A 26,692-nucleotide genomic window follows, 5' to 3' on the forward strand; every position below is an offset into this window, starting at 1 on the left:
AATTACGAGGGAGCCCACCCCTCATTTTGCCGATAAACGAAGAATCACCGCCGCAGCCCGAGCTGCTTTTGAAACGTTGCCGGGTCGCTGCAAATGCGACCCGGAAGTCAGGCAACCTTGTTGGGACATGGGCGTGGCCTCGTGAGGCCTGAAGGAAGTCCCGAGGAAGCCATGGTGGGCGGAAGAGTGGGGCTCCCGTGAGTGGAGAGAGCCCCGCACGCACTACTGCAGAGACTGAGCCTGCCTCGCGGGGCTCCCGTGAGCGGCTGGGAGCCCAGTGCCAGAGAATTCCTGCGGAGCCACGGGTCCCAGGAGGGGGCCCGGTTAAAGGGAGGAGTGACGGAGCCTCCAGGCTCCACGGTGAAGTCCCGGTCCCAGGAAGGGAGAGCCTCCCCCAACCAGAGCCGGTGAGTAGGGCTCCGTGGGGGCGACGGGTCTTGGGTATTGTAATGCCCGTGGGGCACAGAGTCAGAGCGGACCCGTGTGTGCATTGGGCCGCTCCAACGTGGCGATATTTTTTTGAAGGGGCCCCCGGGGGGGTCCCGAGGCCCCGTGGCAGTCAGAGCGGCCCGTCTAGCTGTGGGCCGCTCCAGCGTGGGGCATGTTTTGTTTCTGAGCCTGCGGGCTCCAACGATGGGCATAATTATTTCCTAGAGGGCCCAGAGGGACCCATGTTTTCTCCCGTGGTGTGGCACAGTGGTGCCTACGTTTTTGCAGTTATTAACCCCTTCGACACTGATGACGAGCTGGGCTCGTCATGAGGTAGCCTCCTGCTACGCTGATGATGAGCCCAGCTCGTCACGTAACATGCGCTTTCGCATATCTCAGCGTACAAGCGGAATTCCGCCCGCACGCATGCGGTTAAGAGAGTCCCTGAGAGGGACAGAAGCGGCACAGTGGTGCCAGGCCTCATTGGAATGTTCCCAGCTGCCCAGCAAGTAGTGAGCAGCTGCACCGTTTAGGCGCACAGTTCTTTGGAGGCATGTTTTGAGTAAGGAGTGAGATGCACTCCTTTGCCCCATACTTTTCTTCACATCTGCCCAGCAAGTAGTGGACAGCTGCAACGTTTAGGTTTGCGCAGTGGTGCACCCTTGACTTTTGCTGCCTAGGCAGCAGCCCTGACTCTTTGGACATAGGGCATTTGAGCCCCTGTCTGAGATGGCCAGTTGGCCAGGGGTCTTTTAAATTTGTAGGGTGCCAGGTCCTAATGTGATGTGGTGCTGGGAAATGTAATGTGTGTAGTATGTTTTACGCACCCTGTTTTATACCTCTAAACTGTGGTTTATGATTATGAGGTTGTTTTTGCACATCATGGTTTATGCTAGTGAGGTTATGTTTCACTGTGTGAGTTACGCCCCTCATTTGAGTTATGCTTAGGAGGTTATGGTCTAAGGTGTTTAGACTTGTGAGATGATTGCATAATCTGTTTATGCTGGAGAGGTTGGCACAGAATGTAATTTGCGCCTGATGTGATACTGTGCGTAATGTAGTTTATGTTACAGGCTGATGCTAAGTACAGTGATTACCAATGTTTACTGGTTGTACGTTAATGATCTTATTTACTTTTACTAAGTTTGCTGTGTGATGGTTCTAACAGTGGTCCAGTGGGCCCAGTCATGTGTAAATAATCCCCTTGTAGAGATAACCTACTGCCAGGTGGCACCATGTATATTATGTGTTTACTATTCTAATGTGTTTGGAGAATAGAAAGGCTATTTTTTATATAACCTTGTGTGGAGTTCCTTTTGTAGTGTGCCTGGGATGTTGTTGCTGTGTGCGTGCGCAAATGCTTTACACATGGCCTCCAGGATAATCCTGACTGCTCGTGCCAAGCTACCATGGAGGTGGGCAGGGGTTATCTTTGGCGTGTAACTTCCAAGCCCTGACTAGAGTGGTGGTCTCTGCCTGGCTTTGGCGCAAGCCTTAGCCAACCAGAGATCCCATTTATAACAACGTCCATGCTTAACAAAATGTGGACATTCTTGACATTATGTCATGAACATAAAATGGAAATATTTCTCTGCAGTTTCTTATGGTTGTGAAATGTTTGCCATAGTAAGCGTCTACCCGACATGATACCACAGCATATGCGCAGCTGTGTTTTTGTGTTGCTAATGACACAAGTGACTTACAGCCCAAGCCACAGTATTCTCGGGGTCTCAAGCAGTTCCATGCCTGGTGCATTATGGCAAAGTTTCTGTGCTCACTGTACTTTGCATTTTGGCCAAGCTAAAAGAAAAGTGAACTACAGTAATCGGCCCTAATGTACCACAAAACATTTGGAGGTCTGACCCAAGAAGTGTTGGGTTTGACCTAAAAACTTAAGTAACTAAGTAATCATTACAAAAGGTCTGACCTTTTAAGATAGAGGTCTAATAGTCGTCTATGAGTGCCAGGCACATATATATTTTTTGAAAACCTGATAAAAATATAACCCTCTGGTCAACGGGGTACAGCTTAAATTGGCAAAGCACTTATTAACCATATTTATTGCATGCCTAACTAGGGCTTTAACAATGATATACTATGCCAAGGTACAAGAAGGACATACAACTCTTTACAAGTGAGCAAATCTCAGAACACGGTACAGCCACTACACTATTAGGGGTGGGCGTAACTTGCATAATTCGGTGTTGCATAATCACGTGGAATTACCCAAACATTCTGCGAGATTTCACAGAATTATATGCTATTTTCTTTTTTTTCTCGCGCTCGCTATATTTGCACTTGGGGTACGATTTCCCCCTAACTTACTACCAGGATTTAGCTCTAGTTTCTGAGCTCAAAATTATTATTATTAATAATATTTTGAATTTGTATAGCGCAATCGAATCATCCCTGGGGGGCATCTCTCGGCGCCGGATTAGCAAACAGCAGATTGAAGAGTGCTATTTAGTGACAGAAAAGCCAGGTTTTAAGCAGTTTCTTGAACTATCCAAAATTGGAGCAGGCTCGGATGTCATATGGCAGTCTGTTCCAGTGGACAGGGCAAGGAGAGAGAATGTGCATCCGCCCACTCATGCTCTCTTGATTCTCAGGACACAGAGCAGGTGTCGGTTGCTCGATCTCAATTGGCGTGCGGGGATATATGGTTTCAATTTCTTCATTAGATAGGCTGGACCCATCTCCTTTGTGTCCAAAATGGATGAGAGGATGCATTTTGAGCTAAGAAAATAGTGCAACAAAGCATAAACATCAGCACGAACAGCCACTCGCGCTCGCTGAATGTGCTCTGGTGGTAGAATTTTACCCCCAAATTACTCTTAATTATGCGAGCAGGCATAATCACGTTATAATCAGTAATTCTGCAGCAAAGAGTAACACAGAATTACTGAAGGTACTCTGATTACTGTGGTGTAATTGAAATCCTGCCCAGGCCCATACACCATGCCCCTCAGCTATCCCTGCATCACTGATATCACCCAACTCATTGCCCCACCTCCAAGGGGCATCTTCCTACCGAACAACTGGTAACCATTCTGGTAACCATTCAAAGGTCTAAAGAGGTCTAACGAGTATCTCTCCTGTGGCATGCGGGTGTTGGATCTACTTGAACTCTGAATTGAAATGTTTGATCCAAAGACATCTGGACTATTGTAGCATGAAAATTGTATTTTCTTTATTTTTAAAAAATAACATAAAGTGTCCCCTTCAGCTCACTCAGTTGAAAAAAATTGGTGAATACTTCTCGGCCCGCCCATCTGTGGTTCACTGTAAAAAGAAGTGTAAAATGCTGATTGGATGTTACAAATGATGGCTGACAAGGAGGAGGCGGAGCGACCGTGTGACAAGGTAGGGCACGCTTCCCTAGCCCACCTATCACAGAATGCGGCAGACTCCTCCGCCTGCCCACTCTTTCCCTTTAATGGCCGAAGCTGAGGCTAAACCTGGGTGCAGGTGGGAGCTGCAAGCCTGGCCTGGCCTGTTTTTAGGGGAACCACCATATTTAAAGTAGAATCTGGACTGTAAACTCTGACTGTGCGAAAGTCACATACTGCTTTCCACAAACAGTACACTCCATTAATGTAAAGGCACAAACAAACACTTGTAACTCTTTATTTTTCGCCACTGTCTTAGCAACACTGTACTGTAGATAACAGATATTGTTACTCAGCTCAGTAGTACTCCTTTTATCAACCTTAAAAGAACGAAATCCTGAGTCAGTCACAACACAACAACATTTGGCCCTGTGACCTTCGAGTTGGTTGCAGATTTCCGTTCTACAAACTTTAACCTTAAGGCCTATCTTAACAGCTAGCTTTGCTGTCCAGGTGTGTTATCGGATACGGTATGTCAAAGGGCTAAGACACCTGCAGTGGTGACCTGTGGTTATCCAGTAACCCTCAGCTTCCGATACTAAGAAGATAACTCAGATGGTTTATGACCCTAATGCAGAGCAGTGTGCTTTTTGCAGTTCAAAGGCTGCAAATCTGGCGCGATAGCTCAATAGGTTCTTGCATTTGTTGCAGCGTTGCACCAGTACCAGGTCTATGGTTCCAATCCCAGCCTGGTAAATAAGCTCGCACGGGGCATAAGTTTGAATCGATTTATCAAAAACCCAAACTTATATTCTGCTGAGGGCAATAACATGACTGGCATTTTTTGTTGATTAACACCTAAAATTAGCACAAAGAAACAATTATCAGGTAGATTCATGAAAGGAAACTGCGCTCGCAAAGGGACAGATTCTCAGAATCTGGCCCTTTGCGAGCGCAATTTTTGCATTTGGGATTCATCATCCCAAATGCAAAAATCGGTAATAGCGAAATCGCATATTTGCGAGGAATTGCATTTAAGGAATCTCTATTTGAGATTCCTTAAATGCAATTCATTAACCAATTTTAAATCGCGAATTCGCAATATTTGGTCGCTATTTACCACGAAGTCAGACTTCGTGGTAAATAACAAAAAAAATAGAAAAAGCACTTTAGTGCATTTTTTTCAGTTGCATGTTACACACACACATGTCCTTTGGACATGTGTGTGCGCAACACCTGTGTAAATTTGCATTTCAGGGGTGCTACAGGGTGTCCTTTGGACACCCCTGGCACCCTTGAAATCGCATCCTTATTTGCGATTAGCAAATTGCTAATCGCAATTAAGGAATAACTCCCCATTCATTCCTATGGGCCTGTAGGCCCATAGGAATGAATGGGAAGTTATTCCTTATTTGCGATTAGCAAATTGCTAATCGCAAATAAGGAATATGTAGGAATCGCAATTTATTTAGCGATTCCTACATGAATCCCGTTTTGCAAGTCCTTAATAGCGATTCCTTATGAATCGCTATTAAAGACTCGCAAAACGGGTCTTTGATGAATCTACCTGTATGTCCACACCCATAATACGTAAATGATCACTTTTGCCATGTTTATTCAACTAGGGCAACTGAATTAAGGCACAGAATATTGAAGGGGTGATCCAAATACATCCAGATGTCCTCATGACCATCTGACCTCCAAAGCCAAACGCACCAACGATAATTAAATACCAATAATCAGCGCTTAATTTGTGCCAGGGGTTTCCTGGTGCTCGGCACCGGCACTTATCACAGTCTGCCACATGGCGGTGCTGTTTGATTTAGAGATTAGCACAGCAACAGTTGTTTATTAATTCACTATACATTAATAATGGCTGATACCTGCCGCCCAAGCCATTCGTATAGCTTTGGGGACGTGGAATAGTCTCCATTGTCACACTTGTAGGTGTGTGATGGCAGTAGTTGTGTTAGTACTGTCATTAGGAGCACTGGCAGGGGTAATGGGTAGAGTAAGCTGCAGTGGCCTCTTGACGAGGGCCCCGGCACCTATATTTAAAAAAAAATTAAGTACTGTCTATAATCTAACTGATAGAGGATGTTATCTGATTTGTAATTGCAGAGAGAGCTGGGGCCTCCCTCTTTTCAGTGGTTGGTTATTTCTAATAGAAAATCCAGCAAAGAGCCAACCTTAATTCAGCAAAGAAAAAATAAAATCTGCCCATGTTCAAGGGGCAGGCGGGACTATAAATATGAGCAGGATTTTAAAACCTACCAAAGTTAGGCCCTTGGTTTAGGTGGACCCCTAAAAGCCCTGCATACCAGTGCTCGTCAATTAGATGTTACATTGGTAAGGATAAACTGCATGAACTAGAATGGCATGGTTAAAATGAAGCAACAAAACAACATGTGCTCTAATAAAGATGGCGCCTGTATTCGAATATTGATGTTTTAGGTGCTAGCATTTGAGACTTCCTAGGTCTCTTCTACAGGGTGATTATGTCCAACTGCAACAGACATTTCCTTATCGGAAAGGGGCGCCTAATTGCATTTTACAGAGCGTGAAGGGGACATGTAAGTTTGGTAAAAATCAGAAAGGAGAGAACATATTCATTTCCTTGCGTTCCTTTCAGCTGTCATTCAGACCACCATGTACAGAATGCAAACTGACATGAACTATGAAGCAAGGCTACTCTGACATCAGCAACTTTAGAACTCTGGGAAACATGGAAATGGCTCGTTTTCATTGCATATACTCGATTTTTGTATGCTGCCTCAACACAGGCAGGGTAGATGAAGCGAATGAATTCACTGGATGGTGTAGAGCACAAGGTGTGTGTGAGAGCCACGCGAGGTGGACTTTAATCCAGACACAACCCCAGTGTCTTACGCAAGAGAGCTCCACGTTGAGGCGACACCTTCCTATTAAAAACTTTTCTCCGTATGTGCTGGACTGCAACTCTTCATCAACATTTACATGTGAATATTCGCTCCACGAATAAGGGGTTAGTTACCACATAATACAAATAATATCTGGGTGACAGAGCAGTGCATTGTCACATGTGTTCTCTCTTGGCCCAGTTCGTCAAGCCTGGTGAGGTAAAGCTGGATATTTTCTACCTCGGTGTTACACCCAGGTTTCGAGCAAATTCCTAACTTTTATAGTATTCCCAATAAACCCCAAAGGTGCTCCTGGAAATCTAAGCCAGTTGTAGATTTGCAATCAGCAGTCACAAGCCTAAAATGTACACGCGTGGAAGTTCAAACTGGTGGAAACTTTATAATGTGGATATGTGATGCAAATGCACATTTACAGATTTAGCTTTATTCTTCCTGCAAAATATTTCTCCTCACGGGGAAACGTCTTTGGATGCCCTCCTATTATCAACTGTCTCCTAGAAATACTGTGACTACTGCGCTTTTCCAGAGTGGCAAACTGGCTGCAAAGCAGACAGAAGTTATTTTTCCACTGACCATGTTTGTTCATGTAGTGTTCAAGTCCTTAATAATGCATCCATAACACTACTTGCTAAGGATTATGTGAATAGACGCAAAGTTTTTTTATCACTAAAACTGCACCGCTCGGCTAATATTTTTATGTCACAAATGGTTAGTTAACTAGCCATAACCAAAGTGGCCTCCCCTCGCACCAGAATACAGAGCAATTTGACTATCCTCTCTGCATAGCCTTCTGATATTATTAAATGTAGTTTTCTATTTTATAAGATGACAAATATATAAAAAGTGTACAAACATCCAGGGGCGTAGCGGGTCAGTAAGATTGAGGGTGTGTGAGATTCAGATTTTCCAACAATCTCGCTGGCGTATAATGTTAAAATACATTATAGGAAAAGCAAGACACATGAAAGGGGCTTAAGAGTCAGTGAAAAGGGAGAGGAATGCGGATTGATAGGGGTACTGGGTGTGAGAAAACACAGTAATTTGTAAAATAATCAACATTTTTTTAGGACTATCAATTCCGAGAGGGAGAGAGTGTGTTTGCGTTTTTGTCTGTGTGTATTTAAAAATTCCTAGTGAAATCCGACAGTCATCTCACCATACAGGACTGAAAGCAGCTGTACCCAACTATGTATCAAAAATACATTTATTAGGGGGGGTTTAACAATCTAACCTCCCCCCCTTGAAGATACGTCCCTGAGAACGTTCAAACAGACTCTAGGCTTAGTACATCATCTTCAGAATCTGTCACACTCCTCCCTCTCTCCTTCGCACCAGCATTCCCAGCTCAGTACTTGCTCAACAGTAAAACGCCACCAAGCCTTGCACGGTCTCATCTTTGACATCATCTAGATATCGTATTCTTTATGGTATCCTGCTTCATTTCTGTTGGCATTCCACTCTTTAATGACAGTGTCCCATCACATTATAAAATGTAGGTCTGAGATTGATTTACAAACGTTGTTGGAAAGTCAACCTTATATTTTATGATTCTCTCAATACTAAAAGCAGTGTTGGCCCATATCATAATAGATACTGAATCATTGTTAACCAACCTTTTGTTCTCTTCCATTTCTTTCTTTTGTAGCCATCGCCTAATGCCAATTATGCCTACAGTGGATTTCTAGGAGGCCAAAATGTCCCATTTTATAATCCCCCAATCACAATTTGTGCTGGAGACAGATTTAAATTTAGTATAATAGACCCACATGAAAAAATCTTTATTTACACATTTCATTCTTCTGCAGTCTTTCAACTGGTGTTTCCCACCATATCATCCAATAGGCTTCATTTATTTTTTGTGCCACTGAATTTAATACCTGTGGCTCCCAGCTACCGATCCTCTTGTCTGGCCATTTGTGGGTACCATTTACTTTTTCTGATCACATTCCATCTTGCCCTAAAGTAGAGCACCCTGTCACTGATAAATGTGGGTGCCTGTGATGGTTGAGTCACTCATGCCCCTTTCTTAAGACCTATGCATCCCCTGTAGATATGCAACCATATCCCTTTTCGAGCTTAATACTCTGTCATCTAATATTCCCATTGCCCTTAATTCAGTTGCACCTATTGCGTCAGTTTCCTTTAAATCTGCTAAATGCTTTAAAAATAGCACTCATCCAAGACAGCAAAATGCAATGGCATTCCACCAATAGGAAAGCCGTCAGGGGTGGTAAGGTAGTGTGGATGCTAAAATTCAATTACAACATAGCTGGTATTTTTCCAGTCTGAAATTTTCTGCCCCTGCCCTTACTAAAGAGATGTGTAAGGTCCTCTGGTGAATGATCTCTCTGAAATTCATCAACAACGTCCTTACACCAAGACCTGACATCGTAATGGAGTTAATTTGTTAGTACAACTTCGCTGTCAGTCATGGCACTCCACTTTGGGTCTGTGGTTGGCTTGGAGCCACTTGTGGGAGGTTTTTGGGGGGGTGGATCTGCCCAAGTGTGTGGTGTCTTCTTATTTACCAACAAACATGCTCTTATACAAATATTGGTCTGCTGTCTTTTATCACCTGGCTGTCTTTTTGAGATAAGATAGCAAGAATGCACAAACACTGAATGATGATTAAACTTCTTCCTTAGAGGCTGTGGCGAGTATAGAGCATACATGACCTGTGAATTCCAGAGTTTAATTTGTTTACGCAATCTCATTTTTGTAAGTTGGTAGAAATTCCATTCGCCAGATGGCATTATTAAGAGAACAGTCAAGATAGGCTCCAGAAGACATCATGGGACCACTGTCTGTGCAAGTGTCGAGTATGGGCAATGTGCATGGAACTTTCACTTTGTTTTCATATAAGTGAGCCTTTGTCAGGGAAACCAGAGCAATGTAAATACTTCTCTGAATGCAGTACGAATATGGAGTAAAGATAGACATTTGTAAGAATACCAGCCACATACAGTTAAAGACAAGTGCAGGGCTGGTGGCAAACGGATACTCTGAAAGTGCACATTCCAATAATAAACCACAGACAACATGGTAAAATAGCTTGGTTGAGCCCCAGCTGCAAAGATCTGTGTATAACGTGCATGCTAACCCAGCCTTTCATCCTTCAGAGGTTTAGAAAATAATCACCTCTGACTTTACTAATATTACCATATGTTTTAAACATGAGATGACTAAGTTTGTGGCGCATCTACTTAAATTGTTATTATAACTTACCAGGTATGACGTATGCCGATAGCATACATTTACATAGTAGTTGTTTCCTGTTGTGGGGTTTGAAGCTGTTAAAGATCTACCTTGTAAAGAAATGAAGTAATACACCTTTATAATGCCTATTCATTGTTCCTTTATTAATTCGGAAAGTTAAAATGCTGAGCAAATTCTGTCAGTGAGCACTAACAGCAAGCCATTCCATGAGGGCGGAGTAACATAGGAAGCACACGGGTTTGCAGTGTACACCTCAAACAGCTGGTGCTGGCGTCCAGCTTCCAAAAGCACATCTCATATTTCCCGTGTTTCAAACGTGCAGTTCTTTAGAAGTTCCACATAAGTGTAATGGCGTTACAGTGTTCCACAAGCAACAATAATTATGTCTATTTTTTCGTAAACAGCTGTAGTGTTTTTTTTTTTTACAATAAAAAATTCTATTATTCGTCAATCCGATTGAAGCGACAGGAATGTCACTTCGGTACCGCTACCAGCTTAAAGAGGCTAGTGCTACTTAACTAAGACTGATTTGGCTTAAGGGGAACTAAGTGCGAGGCAACTCTACATGTTACCAAATCATCCTAAACAATCAGAAGCCGACGTCCAGGCACCAGTTGCAACTAGACCTGATATATATGGAAAGTTTTCAATAAAGTTCAGTGACTTGGGCAGTCGCCCTACAGAACAGTGGATAAACTTGAGGTCAGGCAAATCTCGTTTGGTTATGCGCCTGCTGAAACTATAATTTTGCAATCCGCAGGTCAAAGGTTACTGTTACAGTTAGACAGTTTATATTATCTAATTATGATCTTTCATGTCTTGCTCCAATGTGCATTTACCATATGTTGCATTTATATGTCAAGATTGACACCATATGTGACACTTGAAAGCCCATACGTTTGCAGACTTGTTTTCAATGTATGTTTTTAAAAGTATAAAGCCTGCAGCGCAGGCTTCCATGAGTCGTACCTTTTAACTTCTGGTTGTACTCTGTCCTGTCAGACTGGCTCCGCCTCAGGGTGCCCAGGCTGCCCGGGTCCGCCGGCGCCGGGCTCTCCACAATGGTGTCCGTCTTCCTCCTCTCCAGCATGTAGAGTCGGCTCTTCAGGAAGGGCAGGGTCCTCTTCTTGCCCCCCGGGGTGGGCTCCTTCCCGGCGGCCTCCATGCCCGGTGACCCCTGACCCGGCAGGCTCGAGCTGAGCTGATGCGCAGTCCTGCGGCCGGCCAGGCTGCACCTGTTACCGGGCTGCTGCCACCTGGGCAGGCCGCGGGCTCCACCCCCATGAAGTCATCGTTACACCTGTCACCTGAGAGCCCTGCCCGGGGCCGTGTCACCCGAGCGCCCCGGCAGCCACCGCGGGGGTGCCTTTCACTTCTCCCGGGGAGAGTGAAGCCATCGGCGCGCGCTGCTCCGGGGAGGCTCTCGCGAGCGCCCCGCGGGCCCTCTCATTCACACTGGGCGGGGGGCGCCCGGTGGTCCCTTCACGGGCGGGGGCTGCTGCTTGTTATGTGGAGTTATGTGATACAACCCTTTTGTATGGTAAAGAGGGCGGGGCGGCTAGCTGTGAACAGACAGTGGCACTGCGTCCCAAACTGTGAGTAGCCCGCGGCCCTGGGCTGAGCCGGGCTAATGCCTCGCGCACACCTACCCGGCCCAGCCCTTCCGGAGGCCAGCTGCCGGCACTCTGCGTGCACCGTCAGTCACCCTCGGGACATGGTGCCTAGGAGACGCGCGTGCACCGACGGCCTCGCGGCAGGGTTACTGCTGCTGAGGAAGAGTCTGCGGGGAGGCAGTCGACTCTGGTTTACAGGAGAACAAAACTGTTCCCTCAGACGCGCGTTCAACCTGTCCTGGCCTGATTGAATTTAGGGAGATTGCAAGTACCCAGGATTTAAGGGTCGGTCTGGGAACCCAAAGCAGCCCTGGCAATTTTGTAGTACCAGCCCTGGAGGGGGTGCATGGGTGAAGCGCTGCTGCTTTTGGCACTGGGGGGCAATATTGCAGCACAGCTGCAAAACCAGCCAGCTGCAAAACCAGCCCCCAGTAACAAAAAAGCCGCCCCCTCTGCTACAAATCCGCTCTCCACTCTTTCAGCCTCCAAGGAAATAGCTCGATGCCCACTATGGCCGGTCTGGCCTTGCAGAAAACATAAAATGCCAGGGTTCTAAGCACACTCCCTCAAGTTGTTTTAAGTGTTGCATCACTTGTGTGTAGTAGGTTGTTACTAGGGGCCACTTGTGACTTGTACAAAGCTTTTTTTCATTTGCAACTGGCACAGATTCGCAGATTTTTCTCGTTTGGGACAGCAAAAAGAAATGTTTTAATGTACAGAGGCCCAATTTGCGATTTGGTAACCTATTACCTAATCTCAAATTGGATTTGTGATTCGATATTAGGAAGGGGCGTGTTGAGGGCGTCACTTCCTACTACAGAATTGCAGGGTATATGTGAATGTTTTGCGACTGAAATGGGGTCGCAAAAAATTCACATTTTACCTCCTACTTCATGTAGGTGGTAACCCATTAGCAAATGGGGTCCCTGAGGGACCCCTTCTCCTTTGTGAATGTTTGTATAAACATTTTTTAAGAGCAAACAGTGGTCCCACAGACTGTTGCCTACTCTTAAAAAATGAAAAGAAAATCTTTCATTTTACTTTTTGAAACACATGTCGTTTTCCTTCAAGAAAAATGGGATACATTAAAAAAATGCTTTATTGAAAAGCAAAATTATGCATGGTGGTCTGCTTGTTCAGTTCAGACCCAGCTACATGCAAATCAGTCATGACCCTGTGCCTCATTGGAACCCAACCCGAACTGTCAAGCAAGGTTTTCCCTGAACCGGAAACAATAATCCTGGGACCGGTTTCAGGGTAACACCCCTCATCAGCCAGGCTATCTTGAATCCAGTGCAAAGTGAGCAAGGGACCGACATCTGAGCATACCCTGCCAACTTAGGGCGAACAAAGCAAACACAAAAAGATAATGGACGGAGCCCTGAAACTTTTCAGACATTCACCCCAGTCACACATCTGGGTTGAATCCATCATCGTTGATTGAATGTCTAATGCTTTTGGCCAGATCAACAACCTCTGACAATGGAGGGTCTATGAAATGAGTAGCCTTTCTTGTATCTTTTTGAAAAGCAGCTATACACAAACTGATGTCAAATGTATGTCAATGGACGCTCCAAATTTGCATGTAGCAGCTAATGCCCTTAATGCTGATATGAATTCTTCAACATTTTCATCAGTGGTTTGTTTCTTCTTGAAAAAATGAAATCTCTCCAATATAACGCTAGGTTGTTCTGAGAATTTCACTCTAAATCTTGTAATCGCTTCTGAGTTCCCATTAGAATCTCTGGATTGTCCAAATGTGGCAGCATCTGGAGTCAAATTATCAAAAAACTTGCTGCCCTTCATTTCCCAAATGACTAAACTAAATAGCAGCCTTTCTTTTAGGTTCAAAGCCATCTGCTCCAACTGTGATTAAATAGTCCTCAAGCATTCCACTTCATCAAAGGCTTGCCAGGAAGTTGAAGAAATGGTGAGTCCTGAGCTAAATTGTTAGAAGCCATTGAAAACAATTATTTAATATGCCACCATCCAATGAAGAGTTAATACAGGTAATGCAAGAGTTCTGAGAAGTCAATAAGTATTTCCAAATTCACTTGGGCCAATTCAAACAAAAAGCTCTCAAGTTTTATTGAAATGTTGCTTACACTTGAAATATCAGAAGCAATGTAGCACTGGCATTGAAATATAAGCGATTGGCACAATGTTGATAATTAAAGCGGAAACAAATGAGAAATGTAAAGTTAGTACCAGAAGGACATATGCACATAGGGCAGCTAAGTATTTACTTGCAGGACAGGCATGTAAACTGAAGAAATGATATCAAGTGCATACACGAGCATGCTGGCTCGGTGGCTCCCCCGTGTTGAGGAAGAAGTGAAGCACACAGAGCTTAAATGATGAAGTGGGTGGAGCTGTGCTCTAAATAGCCCAAAAATAGCCTTGGGATGTGTGGGCTCCAGGAAATACAGCAGAAGCACTCACTGGGTAATGACTTTGCCGAGTGAAATGATACCAATGATAGCATGGGTTATCCTGAGTGCACTGTAGGCTCAAAATTCTCAAAAGTCTCACATTTCTTGATAAATTGTCTCCAAATGTTACAGAGACTTTGGGAGCCATGCAGAGATAAGTACAGCCTTTATTTCATGAAGTACAACATAATAAATAAGGTGACCACACGTAGCCTGTCCCGATGCATCAGATGCCCAATGAAGAATGAGCAACTGATACAGGACAGCAGAGCGGGCCTTAAAGCAGTAACTTAAAAGGAAACATAGCAACTGGAATGCATTTACTTTGGACAAGTGAGTTCGCTCCTCAAAGCAGTAGCTCGCTCGCTCATAACAAGTTCTTAAAGGTACTGCACACTCCATACATTACTGCAATGTCTTATGGTACAACATTAATCCAAAAGGCTGTGGTGTGTAATCGTTTTGCAGTTCTGCTGTTATAGTAATAAAGTTGGAATGATAGTGAGACTGTAGTGTTGTGGTATTTCAGTGCTGCTGTTCTAGTGTTGTAGTGGATGAAGTGTTGTGGTTGTTTTTGTAGGGCCTATTTATTGTTAGTGCCATAGGAGCAATAGCATCACGGTGCAAGGGTTTTAAGGGTATACACACCCAAATTATTGCTGTCTTCTTAGTAGCATGATGGTTCTTTTTCTTGTTTCCATTAGAACCCATGGCATCCTTACAATGCCACTAGCTGCTAGTAGTGGGTGTTACATGCAGTCGAAAACGAGGGGCGTGCAAGGCTTGGAAGACAGTAGGTATTTTTTACCACATCATAAATGCCCCCCACCCACGCTACCTCTGCATTCTTGAATTCTGCAACAAATTTAGGAAAGCACACAGAGCAAGTAGATATGATGAGTGTGACTACTTCAATTGACTCCCTGGGCCTGATTCACAAAGGTACTTATGTGTAGTAAAGTTAAGAGTGCAGAGTTTCCACACTCAGGCGGAATCTTCACACTGCGACTCCATTGGACAACTCGGTACAGAAGGGGGTGGTGATGGACGGAGCATCTGAACCAATCAAACACTCACACCCAGTCAAAAGATCTTGGTTTGATCCATCACCGTTCTTTTGCCCACTCTGCCACCCCAGTTCAGACATGGCTATATGCAAATCAGTCTGACCCTGTGCCTCATGGGAACAGTCCAGCCCGAACTGCCAAGCCATGCCTTCCCTAGACCGGAAACAAGCTTCCGAGGACCGGTTTCTGGCATTACAGCCGTCTTCAGTCCGGCTTGCTTGAATCCAGTGGCAAAGTGAGCAAGGGACTCACGTCTGAGCATACCCTGCCACACTTATGGCGGCCAAAGCGGTATAAAAGGGGGTGGTGATGGACGGAGCATCTGAACCAATCAAACACTCACACCCAGTCAAAAGATCTGGGTTTGATCCATCACCGTTCTTTAGCCCACTCTACCACCCCAATTCAGACATGTCTATATGCAAATCAGTCTGACCCTGTGCCTCATGGGAACAGTCCAGCCCGAACTGCCAAGCCATGCCTTCCCTGGACCGGAAACAAGCTTCCGAGGACCGGTGCCTGGCATTACAGCCGTCTTCAGCCCGGCTTGCTTGAATCTGGTGGCAAAGTGAGCAAGGGACTCACGTCTGAGCATACCCTTCCACACTTATGGCGGCCAAAGCGGTACAAAAGGGGGTGGTGATGGACTGAGCATCTGAACCAATCAAACACTCACACCCAGTCAAAAGATATGAGTTTGATCCATCACCGTTCTTTAGCCCACTCTGCCACCCCAGTTCAGACATGGTTATATGCAAATCAGTCTGACCCTGTGCCTCATGGGAACAGTCCAGCCCGAACTGCCAAGCCATGCCTTCCCTGGACCGGAAACAAGCTTCCGAGGACCGGTTTCTGGCATTACAGCCGTCTTCAGCCCGGCTTGCTTGAATCCAGTGGCAAAGTGAGCAAGGGACTCACGTCTGAGCATACCCTGCCACACTTATGGCGGCCAAAGCGGTACAAAAGGGGGTGGTGATGGACGGAGCATCTGAACCAATCAAACACTCACACCCAGTCAAAAGATCTGGGTTTGATCCATCACCGTTCTTTAGCCCACTCTGCCACCGCAGTTCAGACATGGCTATATGCAAATCAGTCTGACCCTGTGCCTCATGGGAACAGTCCAGCCCAAACTGCCAAGCCATGCCTTCCCTGGACCGGAAACAAGCTTCCGAGGACCGGTTTCTGGCATTACAGCCGTCTTCAGCCCGGCTTTCTTGAATCCAGTGGCAAAGTGAGCAAGGAACTCACGTCTGAGCATATCCTGCCACCCTTATGGCGGCCAAAGTGGTACAAAAGGGGGTGGTGATGGACGGAGCATCTGAACCAATCAAACACTCACACCCAGTCAAAAGATCTGAGTTTGATCCATCACCGTTCTTTAGCCCACTCTGCCACCCCAGTTCAGACATGGCTATATGCAAATCAGTCTGACCCTGTGCCTCATGGAAACAGTCCAGCCCGAACTGCCAAGCCATGCCTTCCCTGGACCGGAAACAAGCTTCCGAGGACCGGTTTCTGGCATTACAGCCGTCTTCAGCCCGGCTTGCTTGAATCCAGTGGCAAAGTAAGCAAGGGACTCACGTCTGAGCATACCCTGCCACACTTACGGCGGCCAAAGCGGTACAAAAGGGGGTGGTGATGGACGGAGCATCTGAACCAATCAAACACTCACACCCAGTCAAAAGATCTGGGTTTGATCCATCACCGTTCTTTAGCCCACTCTGCCACCCCAGTTCAGACATGGCTATATGCAAATCAGTCTGACCCTGTGCCTCATGGGAACAGTCCAGCCCGAATTGCCAAGCCATGCCTTCCTTGGACCGGAAACAAGCTTCCGAGGACCGGTTTCCAGCATTACAGCCATCTTCAGCCCGGCTTGCTTGAATCCAGTGGCAAAGTGAGCAAGGGACTCACGTCTGAGCATACCCTGCCACACTTATGGCGGCCAAAGCGGTACAAAAGGGGGTGGTGATGGACGGAGCATCTGAACCAATCAAACACACACACCCAGTCAAAAGATCTGGGTTTGATCCATCACCGTTCTTTAGCCCACTCTGCCACCCCAGTTCAGACATGGCTATATGCAAATCAGTCTGACCCTGTGCCTCATGGGAACAGTCCAGCCCGAACTGCCAAGCCATGCCTTCCCCGGACCGGAAACAAGCTTCCGAGGACCGGTTTCTGGCATTGCAGCCGTCTTCAGCCCGGCTTGCTTGAATCCAGTGGCAAAGTGAGCAAGGGACTCTTGTCTGAGCATACCCTGCCACACTTATGGCGGCCAAAGCGGTACAAAAGGGGGTGGTGATGGACGGAGCATCTGAACCAATCAAACACTCACACCCAGTCAAAAGTTCTGGGTTTGATCCATCACCGTTCTTTAGCCCACTCTGCCACCCCAGATCAGACATGGCTATATGCAAATCAGTCTGACCCTGTGCCTCATGGGAACAGTCCAGCCCGAACTGCCAAGCCATGCCTTCCCTGGACCGGAAACAAGCTTTCTAGGACCGTTTTCTGGCATTCCAGCCGTCTTCAGCCAGGCTTGCTTGAATCCAGTGGCAAAGTGAGCAAGGGACTCACGTCTGAGCATACCCTGCCAACTTATGGCGAACAAAGTGGTAGAAAAGGGGGTGGTGATGGACGGAGCATCTGAACCAATCAAACACTCACACCCAGTCAAAAGATCTGGGTTTGATCCATCACCGTTCTTTAGCCCACTCTGCCACCCCAGTTCAGACATGGTTATATGCAAATCAGTCTGACCCTGTGCCTCATGGGAACAGTCCAGCCTGAACTGCCAAGCCATGCCTTCCCTGGATCGGAAACAAGCTTCCGAGGACCAGTTTCTGGCATTACAGCCGTCTTCAGTCCGGCTTGCTTGAATCCAGTGGCAAAGTGAGCAAGGGACTCACGTCTGAGCATACCCTGCCACACTTATGGCGGCCAAAGCGGTACAAAAGGGGGTGGTGATGGACGGAGCATCTGAACCAATCAAACACTCACACCCAGTCAAAAGATCTGGGTTTGATCCATCACCGTTCTTTAGCCCACTCTGCCACCCCAGTTCAGACATGGCTATATGCAAATCAGTCTGACCCTGTGCCTCATGGGAACAGTCCAGCCCGAACTGCCAAGCCATGCCTTCCCTGGACCGGAAACAAGCTTCCGAGGACCGGTTTCTAGCATTACAGCCGTCTTCAGCCCGGCTTGCTTGAATCCAGTGGCAAAGTGAGCAAGGGCCTCACGTCTGAGCATACCCTGCCACACTTATGGCGGCCAAAGCGGTACAAAAGGGGGTGGTGATGGACGGAGCATCTGAACCAATCAAACACTCACACCCAGTCAAAAGATCTGGGTTTTGATCCATCACCGTTCTTTAGACCACTCTGTCACCCCAGATCAGACACGGCTATAAGCAAATCAGTCTGACCCTGTGCCTCATGGGAACAGTCCAGCCTGAACTGCCAAGCCATGCCTTCCCTGGACCGGAAACAAGCTTCCTAGGACCGTTTTCTGGCATTTCAGCCGTCTTCAGCCAGGCTTGCTTGAATCCAGTGGCAAAGTGAGCAAGGGACTCACGTCTGAGCATACCCTGCCAACTTATGGCGAACAAAGTGGTACAAAAGGGGGTGGTGATGGACGGAGCATCTGAACCAATCAAACACTCACACCCAGTCAAAAGATGTGGGTTTGATCCATCACCGTTCTTTAGCCCACTCTGCCACCCCAGTTCAGACATGGTTATATGCAAATCAGTCTGACCCTGTGCCTCATGGGAACAGTCCAGCCTGAACTGCCAAGCCATGCCTTCCCTGGATCGGAAACAAGCTTCCGAGGACCAGTTTCTGGCATTACAGCCGTCTTCAGCCCGGCTTGCTTGAATCCAGTGGCAAAGTGAGCAAGGGACTCACGTCTGAGCATACCCTGCCACACTTATGGCGGCCAAAGCGGTACAAAAGGGGGTGGTGATGGACGGAGCATCTGAACCAATCAAACACTCACACCCAGTCAAAAGATCTGGGTTTGATCCATCACTGTTCTTTAGCCCACTCTGCCACCCCAGTTCAGACATGGCTATATGCAAATCAGTCTGACCCTGTGCCTCATGGGAACAGTCCAGCCCGAACTGCCAAGCCATGCCTTCCCTGGACCTGAAACAAGCTTCCGAGGACCCGTTTCTAGCATTACAGCCGTCTTCAGCCCGGCTTGCTTGAATCCAGTGGCAAAGTGAGCAAGGGCCTCACGTCTGAGCATACCCTGCCACACTTATGGCGGCCAAAGTGGTACAAAAGGGGGTGGTGATGGACGGAGCATCTGAACCAATCAAACACTCACACCCAGTCAAAAGATCTGGGTTTGATCCATCACCGTTCTTTAGACCACTCTGTTACCCCAGATCAGACATGGCTATAAGCAAATCAGTCTGACCCTGTGCCTCATGGGAACAGTCCAGCCCGTACTGCCAAGCCATGCCTTCCCTGGACCGGAAACAAGCTTCCTAGGACCGTTTTTTGGCATTTCAGCCGTCTTCAGCCAGGCTTGCTTGAATCCAGTGGCAAAGTGAGCAAGGGACTCACGTCTGAGCATACCCTGCCAACTTATGGCGAACAAAGTGGTACAAAAGGGGGTGGTGATGGACGGAGCATCTGAACCAATCAAACACTCACACCCAGTCAAAAGATCTGGGTTTGATCCATCACCGTTCTTTAGCCCACTCTGCCACCCCAGTTCAGACATGGCTATATGCAAATCAGTCTGACCCTGTGCCTCATGGGAACAGTCCAGCCCGAACTGCCAAGCCATGCCTTCCCTGGACCGGAAACAAGCTTCCGGGGACAGGTTTCTGGTATTACAGCCGTCTTCAGCCCGGCTTGCTTGAATCCAGTGGCAAAGTGAGCAAGGGACTCACGTCTGAGCATACCTTGCCACACTTATGGCGGCCAAAGCGGTACAAAAGGGGGTGGTGATGGACGGAGCATCTGAACCAATCAAACACTCACACCCAGTCAAAAGATCTGGGTTTGATCCATCACCGTTCTTTAGCCCACTCTGCCACCCCAGTTCAGACATGGCTATATGCAAATCAGTCTGACCCTGTGCCTCGTGGGAACAGTCCAGCCCGAACTGCCAAGCCATGCCTTCCCTGCACCGGAAACAAGCTTCCGAGGACCGGTTTCTGGCATTACAGCCGTCTTCAGCCCGGCTTGCTTGAATCCAGTGGCAAAGTGAGCAAGGGACTCACGTCTGAGCATACCCTGCCACACTTATGGCGGCCAAAGCGGTACAAAAGGGGGTGGTGATGGACGGAGCATCTGAACCAATCAAACACTCACACCCAGTCAAAAGATCTGGGTTTGATCCATCACCGCTCTTTAGCCCACTCTGCCACCCCAGTTCAGACATGGCTATATGCAAATCAGTCTGACCCTGTGCCTCATGGGAACAGTCCAGCCCGAACTGCCAAGCCATGCCTTCCCTGGACCGGAAACAAGCTTCCGAGGACCGGTTTCTGGCATTACAGCCATCTTCAGCCCGGCTTGCTTGAATCCAGTGGCAAAGTGAGCAAGGGACTCACGTCTGAGCATACCCTGCCACACTTATGGCGGCCAAAGCGGTACAAAAGGGGGTGGTGATGGATGGAGCATCTGAACCAATCAAACACTCACACCCAGTCAAAAGATCTGGGTTTGATCCATCACCGTTCTTTCGCCCACTCTGCCACCCCAGTTCAGACATGGCTATATGCAAATCAGTCTGACCCTGTCCCTCATGGGAACAGTCCAGCCTGAACTGCCAAGCCATGCCTTCCCTGGACCGGAAACAAGCTTCCGAGGACCGGTTTCTGGCATAGCAGCCGTCTTCAGCCCGGCTTGCTTGAATCCAGTGGCAAAGTGAGCAAGGGACTCACGTCTGAGCATACCCTTCCACATTTATGGCGGCCAAAGCGGTACAAAAGGGGGTGGTGATGGACGGAGCATCTGAACCAATCAAACACTCACACCAAGTCAAAAGATACTCCATTGGACAACTCCCCACCGTGGATTGCACGGCCACACCCTGGTGCGATGAGGCACCACACCTCTCTCACCTTCTCCCTTCCTACCCTTGCCACAAATTACGCTTTCAGCATAGCCGGGGCATATTGGGCATCCACTGGATGGGCCTCTTAACCAGAGACTGAGGGAGGTTTCTGGGCCATTGGAACCCCCTCTTTCTCTTCACTTCAGTCTAACAGTGGCCCCTTCATTCCTGTGGGGGTGGCTCTCCCTGCCTGTTTCAGCTGGCTGCATTGGCTAGGTCCTTGGATTTTTTGGACTGCTCTGCTCCGTCTCAGCAGTTCACCACTCACACTACGCTCTAATATCATAGCTTGGCCTATGCAGCAAGAACAGCCCCATGGTGCATCGCATGGCAGATAACTACTGAAGAAGGGTGTGAGCTACGCTTCTTCACTACCCCCACCTTTGAGTGGCTGACCTGTGCACCATGTTGGTTAATTTATTAACTAGCCCTGCACACTGCACCTTGCTGGGGGTGAGGCAGCTATCTGCTCTGTCTGAGGGGTACACCACCCCCCTTCTGCTGGGTTTAGAACTTTTCCTCCACTGCCTGCAGAGCGTGCCAAGTTGATGGATTCCATCCATGCCATTGCCTGCCCAGACAGGGCCCCTTCATCTTACCCCTTCCTGGGACCTTCCACTAGCATCCATCTAACCCAGAAGAGAACAGCCTCCTATTCCTCTTCTGGATGCTCATGACCCAAGTTTCTGCCAGCCCTTCTAACCATGGTCTGACATTTGAGAAGGGTCGAGAGGAGCCTCAGATCAAGGTACAACACTCCATTCCATTTGGGACACTGATGCCTCCATCTTTTCACTGACCCCTCCGTCACTGTCAATGAGCACTGTCCATGGCACTCCATCTTTGGAGATCCAAAGTGCACAACAAATACGCACTCATAAGCCCGCTACTGGCGAAAAACCCCACCCACTCATAGCCTGCTTCTTGAGACATCAGCAGGTCTGCAAATCTTGATTGCTGCCCGTAACCATATGCCATACAACTATGATGGCCATAAAATACGCATTTCAGCAGACTTTTAGAAAGTGACATACGACAAACCGAGGGCTGTTTATCCATCTGAACTACACTACGTAAATGGGTCATTAAATATGGCCTGTTGGACTCTGCCCACATGTAGATTATGATGGATGGTAAATCCAGGGATTTTTTTTAACCGAAGGCCCTGCGGGCTTTAATGCACATTCTGCCGTGGACACGTCATCTACCCCTTTTCCCACGGGAGCCCCTCTTGGCCCTCCCCATAAGAACAACTGAGGTTACTGTCACTTGGACAGGCTGCAGTGGAGGGCACCCCCACATCAATCGGAAAGTGGGAAGGACAGGGTCAACAGGGCAGTGGTGGAACTTACACAGGAAACAGGGCGGGACAAGTCCTGTTTGCTGCTGAAAACAACGGGGACTTCTACAAAGATGGCGATGACCACAGAGCCTGTCCGCGACACTCTGCACCTCCAGATGGCTGAGTAATGGATTTTCGCTCTTGTAGCCAATGTGACCATTGTATTCATCCTTGCATGTCATTGTTCCTTTCAGATTACTGTTACATGTTCTATATAGTAGCTTGAAATAATGTTATGTTGCTGTTTGTTTATCAGCGTCTCGTACTATGCATGATGGATGCCCCTGGTTCTTTCGGTTTTGGAGTTCATTCTCCTTTCTCCTAGGATACCTGATTTAGGATACCTGATTGATTACTCTCACCTCCGGCCTTTCGTGCCCCCGTGAGTACCGGAGCTTGCCCCTTCCTGCCTCCCCCACCGGCTTCTCCCTCACCACACCAGAGGTCCGGCCCTGACCCATATCACTACACGCTCCGCTGGTGTTAATGCTCACTAACCAGATGTGTAACCCCCCTTTTTTCTTTTGTTTCAGTTCCTCCCCCTCCCTCTCCCCCTCCTTGAGAGAACCCCCGCCTCGGAGGACTTCTCCTCCACTTCAACACCTCACCCCGACTGATGCCACCCTTTTCTTCTCTTTCTTCTCTTTCCATCCCCTCGGGTATTAAGGGTCCTGAACCCAATTTCACATCTCCAGGACCACCCTGAATGTTAGCCCCTGTGAGGTTTAGCTCCACCGACTACAGGCACACATTTTTTACCTTCCCTCGCAATACGACCTTCTACCGGTAAGAAGTCCGAGTAACTATTGCCTAATTTTGTGAATATTTTTTAGCAAAGACCGCGTACAGCGACTCTTCACTCCTACTGACGCTGGCAAGCTAAACCTAACAAGGTATTTCCGCCCACTATCTGCGTGCATGTTCACTTGTGACGTACTTTCCAAACTCTAATGCGCACATTAATACTGTTCTGCTAGGGCTCCCGCTTCTTCTCCTTATTTGTTTGGAAATAAAGTGACTAGATAACGCTCCTCGTGCAAGTGGCAATATAATCAGTACTTCACATTACATTACCCCATGTACCTATGAACGTGATGCACTAACTGCTCCTTACTTTTACTTAACCTAGTCTCCTTCCCTTCCTACCCTACGTAATTTATGTATTCTGAAATAGATACATATAATTTTTTGCACTAGTAATTCTAGTATGTGCGCTTTACTTAAAAGTATAATGCCTAATCACCAAATACGATATACTCTAAATGTGGTATTTTGTGTCCCCATATTATAGGTGGCAATACAAGATAAGCTAATTTAGCTAAATAGGACCCAACACTAGTTGTGTGAGTACCTTATATATGTTGTTTGTTTATTTACTGTCCTGACGAAAGCTCTCCAGACCCGGCTGGGCCAAAAGAGCTGAAACATGTTGACACATCCATATACATATAGAAATATGGTAATCTAGTTACTCGATTATACCTTATAAATCGACAATTTTTAATACAGTGTCAACCCTTCCCATTAAAAAATTTTTAAGGTGACACACTGTTCTTAATGTAAATTTCCCCCTCTTTTTCCCTTCCCTATGATTTCTGGACACTTCTACCTGAACCAGAGGTAGCCTCGGGTGAGGCAGGCATACCGCACGTTATTTGGCAACCCTATGACTATGCCATGACTCCTGGCGGGGCGGAAAAAAGATATACCGCAATGAACTGAACCAGGTGGTCTATGAGGGTTGTCAAAGCTTAACCGACGGTTAAGTAGATACTAGTGTCCATTCCCACCTTTGATTAATTCAACACATTTTTTACCACCTTTACCCTCCTGAAGTGAGGACACTTGGCTTTATAGTCGTTCTTCTGACTTAGCATACTCAAACTTCCTTTCCTTTCTCCCTACAATTCATTGAAACCCAGTGGAACCACCGTTCCTTGCTTGGAATCCCCCTAACTCCCACCCCACACTGTTCCTGCTTGCCCCACCATCCACCAGTTATGATGACACAACCCTTGATGGTCCTATCTTGGAATGCTTACGGTTTTACCCATTACATTTAATGGAAAAGGGACCTTGCATATCTAAAATCTAAACACGTGGCATATCCCTTCTGCAGGAAACACATATCAAAGTCCAGGAGGGAGACAAGCTTAAGCGGGATTAGGTGTGTATAGTCATCCATAGCAGCCACACCTCCCAGCTGGCTGCCAACGGCATGACAACACCACAGAAGTGTGGTGTGGCCATCCTCCTCTGTAAATCACTCCCCTGTACTGTGCTGAGGAGGATATATACAGACCCTTGGGGCAGGTATGCTTTCTCGTGTTTTAAAATTCTATGCGTGGTTTGTCTATGCCCCTGTGGGGACCAAGATGAAATCCCTGCTCGGCCTTAACAGCACTCTAGCAGAACTGGGAAAGTCAGACTGGAACGTAGCCCTGCACACGGTGCTGGATCGGACTGGCCCAATAGAAAAAGTCAATGCCGCAGACCCAGCACTCTTGCGGGACATGCAATCAGACCACAGCATTCTTGATATTTGCCACCTTCTCCACCCAACTGAAAAATCATATAACTATGTATCTCTGGTAGATGGCACGCAATCTAGGCTTGATTACTTTCTTATCTCCCAATCTCTCCCGCCACTGGTACTAGATGCCCAGATCCTGGAAGGCTCACTCTCGGATCACTTGCATATTAGCTTATTGCTTCATCTGGGATTCATGAAGCAGATCTGTAAGCCCTGGTACCTCAATGTCTCTTATTATAAGATGCGGGAATGGAAGGTGCTCCTTAAATCCCATTCTAAAACTTATCTTGCCGACAAAGCTTGTTTGGTCTCCTCTACATAGATGCTTTGGGTGGTGGCAAAGGCCACAATCGGGGAATCAACTCATTCCTGATGCAGTCCATCATAATGAGCAGAGGCTCACCCAGCAGGACTCCCTGGAGGCAGCAATCCACCATATGACTCTCTCAGACACCTTCCACCCCACAGATATCATTTAACATCAGCTAGAAAAGGCTAAAATGATACTCCATGTCCTTTTCTCCACCAAGGCAGATTACTCAGTCCATAAACTCAAATATCATCATGAACAGTGTGAAAAAGGTGGCAGACTGCTGGTGGCCAAATTGCGGCAACATGAGGCAGCATCTATTGTCTCATCCATAAAGGATTGGCTTGGTCACCTAGTCATGCACCAGCAGGGGATAGTGGATGTTTTCACAGATAATTACAGATCCCTTTATACCTCGGAAACTGTCTCCGACGAGACCCGTATAGACAGCTACTTTGGTACAATTCACCTCCCCTGTTTGGACGATGATGGTCGGGCCCTGTTTTTGGGTGAGATCATGAATAAGAAGATCGCACAGGCTATATCGACTGTGACTTACAGTAGAGCCCCTTGGAAGGATGGGCTTTCCCACAGAGTTCTACAAATGGACATCTCCAGACATGGTGGATTTGCTCCATATGTTTTATGGGGAGGCGGCCAGAACGAGAGGGCTGGGTCCTATCTCCAACAAAGCCCTTTTAACAGTGCTTCTGAAGCCGGTCAAGGATCCGCTGTCCTGCAGCAATCGACCCATTTCACTATTCAGTGGAGATGTCAAGATCCTGGTTAGCATATTGGCAAACCACCATAAGAAAATCCTCCCTACACTCATCCATCCCACGCAGGGGGGATTCCTCCCCAGCCGAACATCTCGTAACCACTTAAGAATGTTGGCACATGCCCTTTGACTGGCCAAGGATTTGCCGACAGGCGCTAGCCTTGTCCCTTGATGCTGAAAAGGCATTCAACTGAATCGAATGGTGATATCTTTTCGCGGTGTTTTGTAAATTTGGCTTTAGTGATGGCTTCATTGTTCAGGCCCTTTGGCTTTATGATTCGTCCTCTGTGCAGGTACATTACGGGGTTTTTATGTCCGCTCCGTTTACCATCCAGCATGGGACATGACAGGGGTGCCCGCTCTCCCTACCTCTTTTCCACCTTGCCCTTGAACCACTGGCGGCAGCAATCCACTAAGTCGCAGATATAGGTGCCCCCTAGGCTATTCTTCTTCATGTAGATGACATTCTGTTGACACTCATGGACCTTTCTAGATCCCTGCCAGTCCTTTTGTGCCTTGCCAAGAACTTTGCAGCCATTGCAGGCTACGGTATTACCTGGGATAAGAGTGAGGCCCTATCCCCTTCTGCGACCACTACGATGGCTGCCATTCAGGGTTATCAATTGCTTCGGACACCATCCCACCTTAAATACCTGGGT

The 26,692-nt window shown here is 47.2% G+C and overlaps 1 protein-coding gene across 3 annotated transcripts in view; it reads right to left on the reverse strand.

Moving 5' to 3' along the window:
• Positions 1–11,151, reverse strand: part of ARHGEF38 (Rho guanine nucleotide exchange factor 38) — a 352,819-nt gene extending 341,668 nt beyond the window's left edge. The window contains exon 1 of one of the 3 annotated variants that reach the window (XR_013607166.1): positions 10,844–11,151. Coding sequence is in view for 1 of the 3 variants with exons in the window: in XM_078676618.1 (XP_078532744.1) it covers positions 10,844–11,039 (196 nt within the window). In the remaining 2 variants the exon portion in view is untranslated. The remainder of the gene's footprint in view (positions 1–10,843) is intronic. The other 2 variants (XR_013607167.1, XM_078676618.1) reach the window with 2 other exon arrangements.
• Between the last annotated feature and the right edge of the window lie 15,541 nt (positions 11,152–26,692).

This window comes from Lissotriton helveticus, chromosome 2_1 (genome assembly GCF_964261635.1).
Source record: "Lissotriton helveticus chromosome 2_1, aLisHel1.1, whole genome shotgun sequence".
NCBI lineage: Eukaryota > Metazoa > Chordata > Amphibia > Caudata > Salamandridae > Lissotriton > Lissotriton helveticus.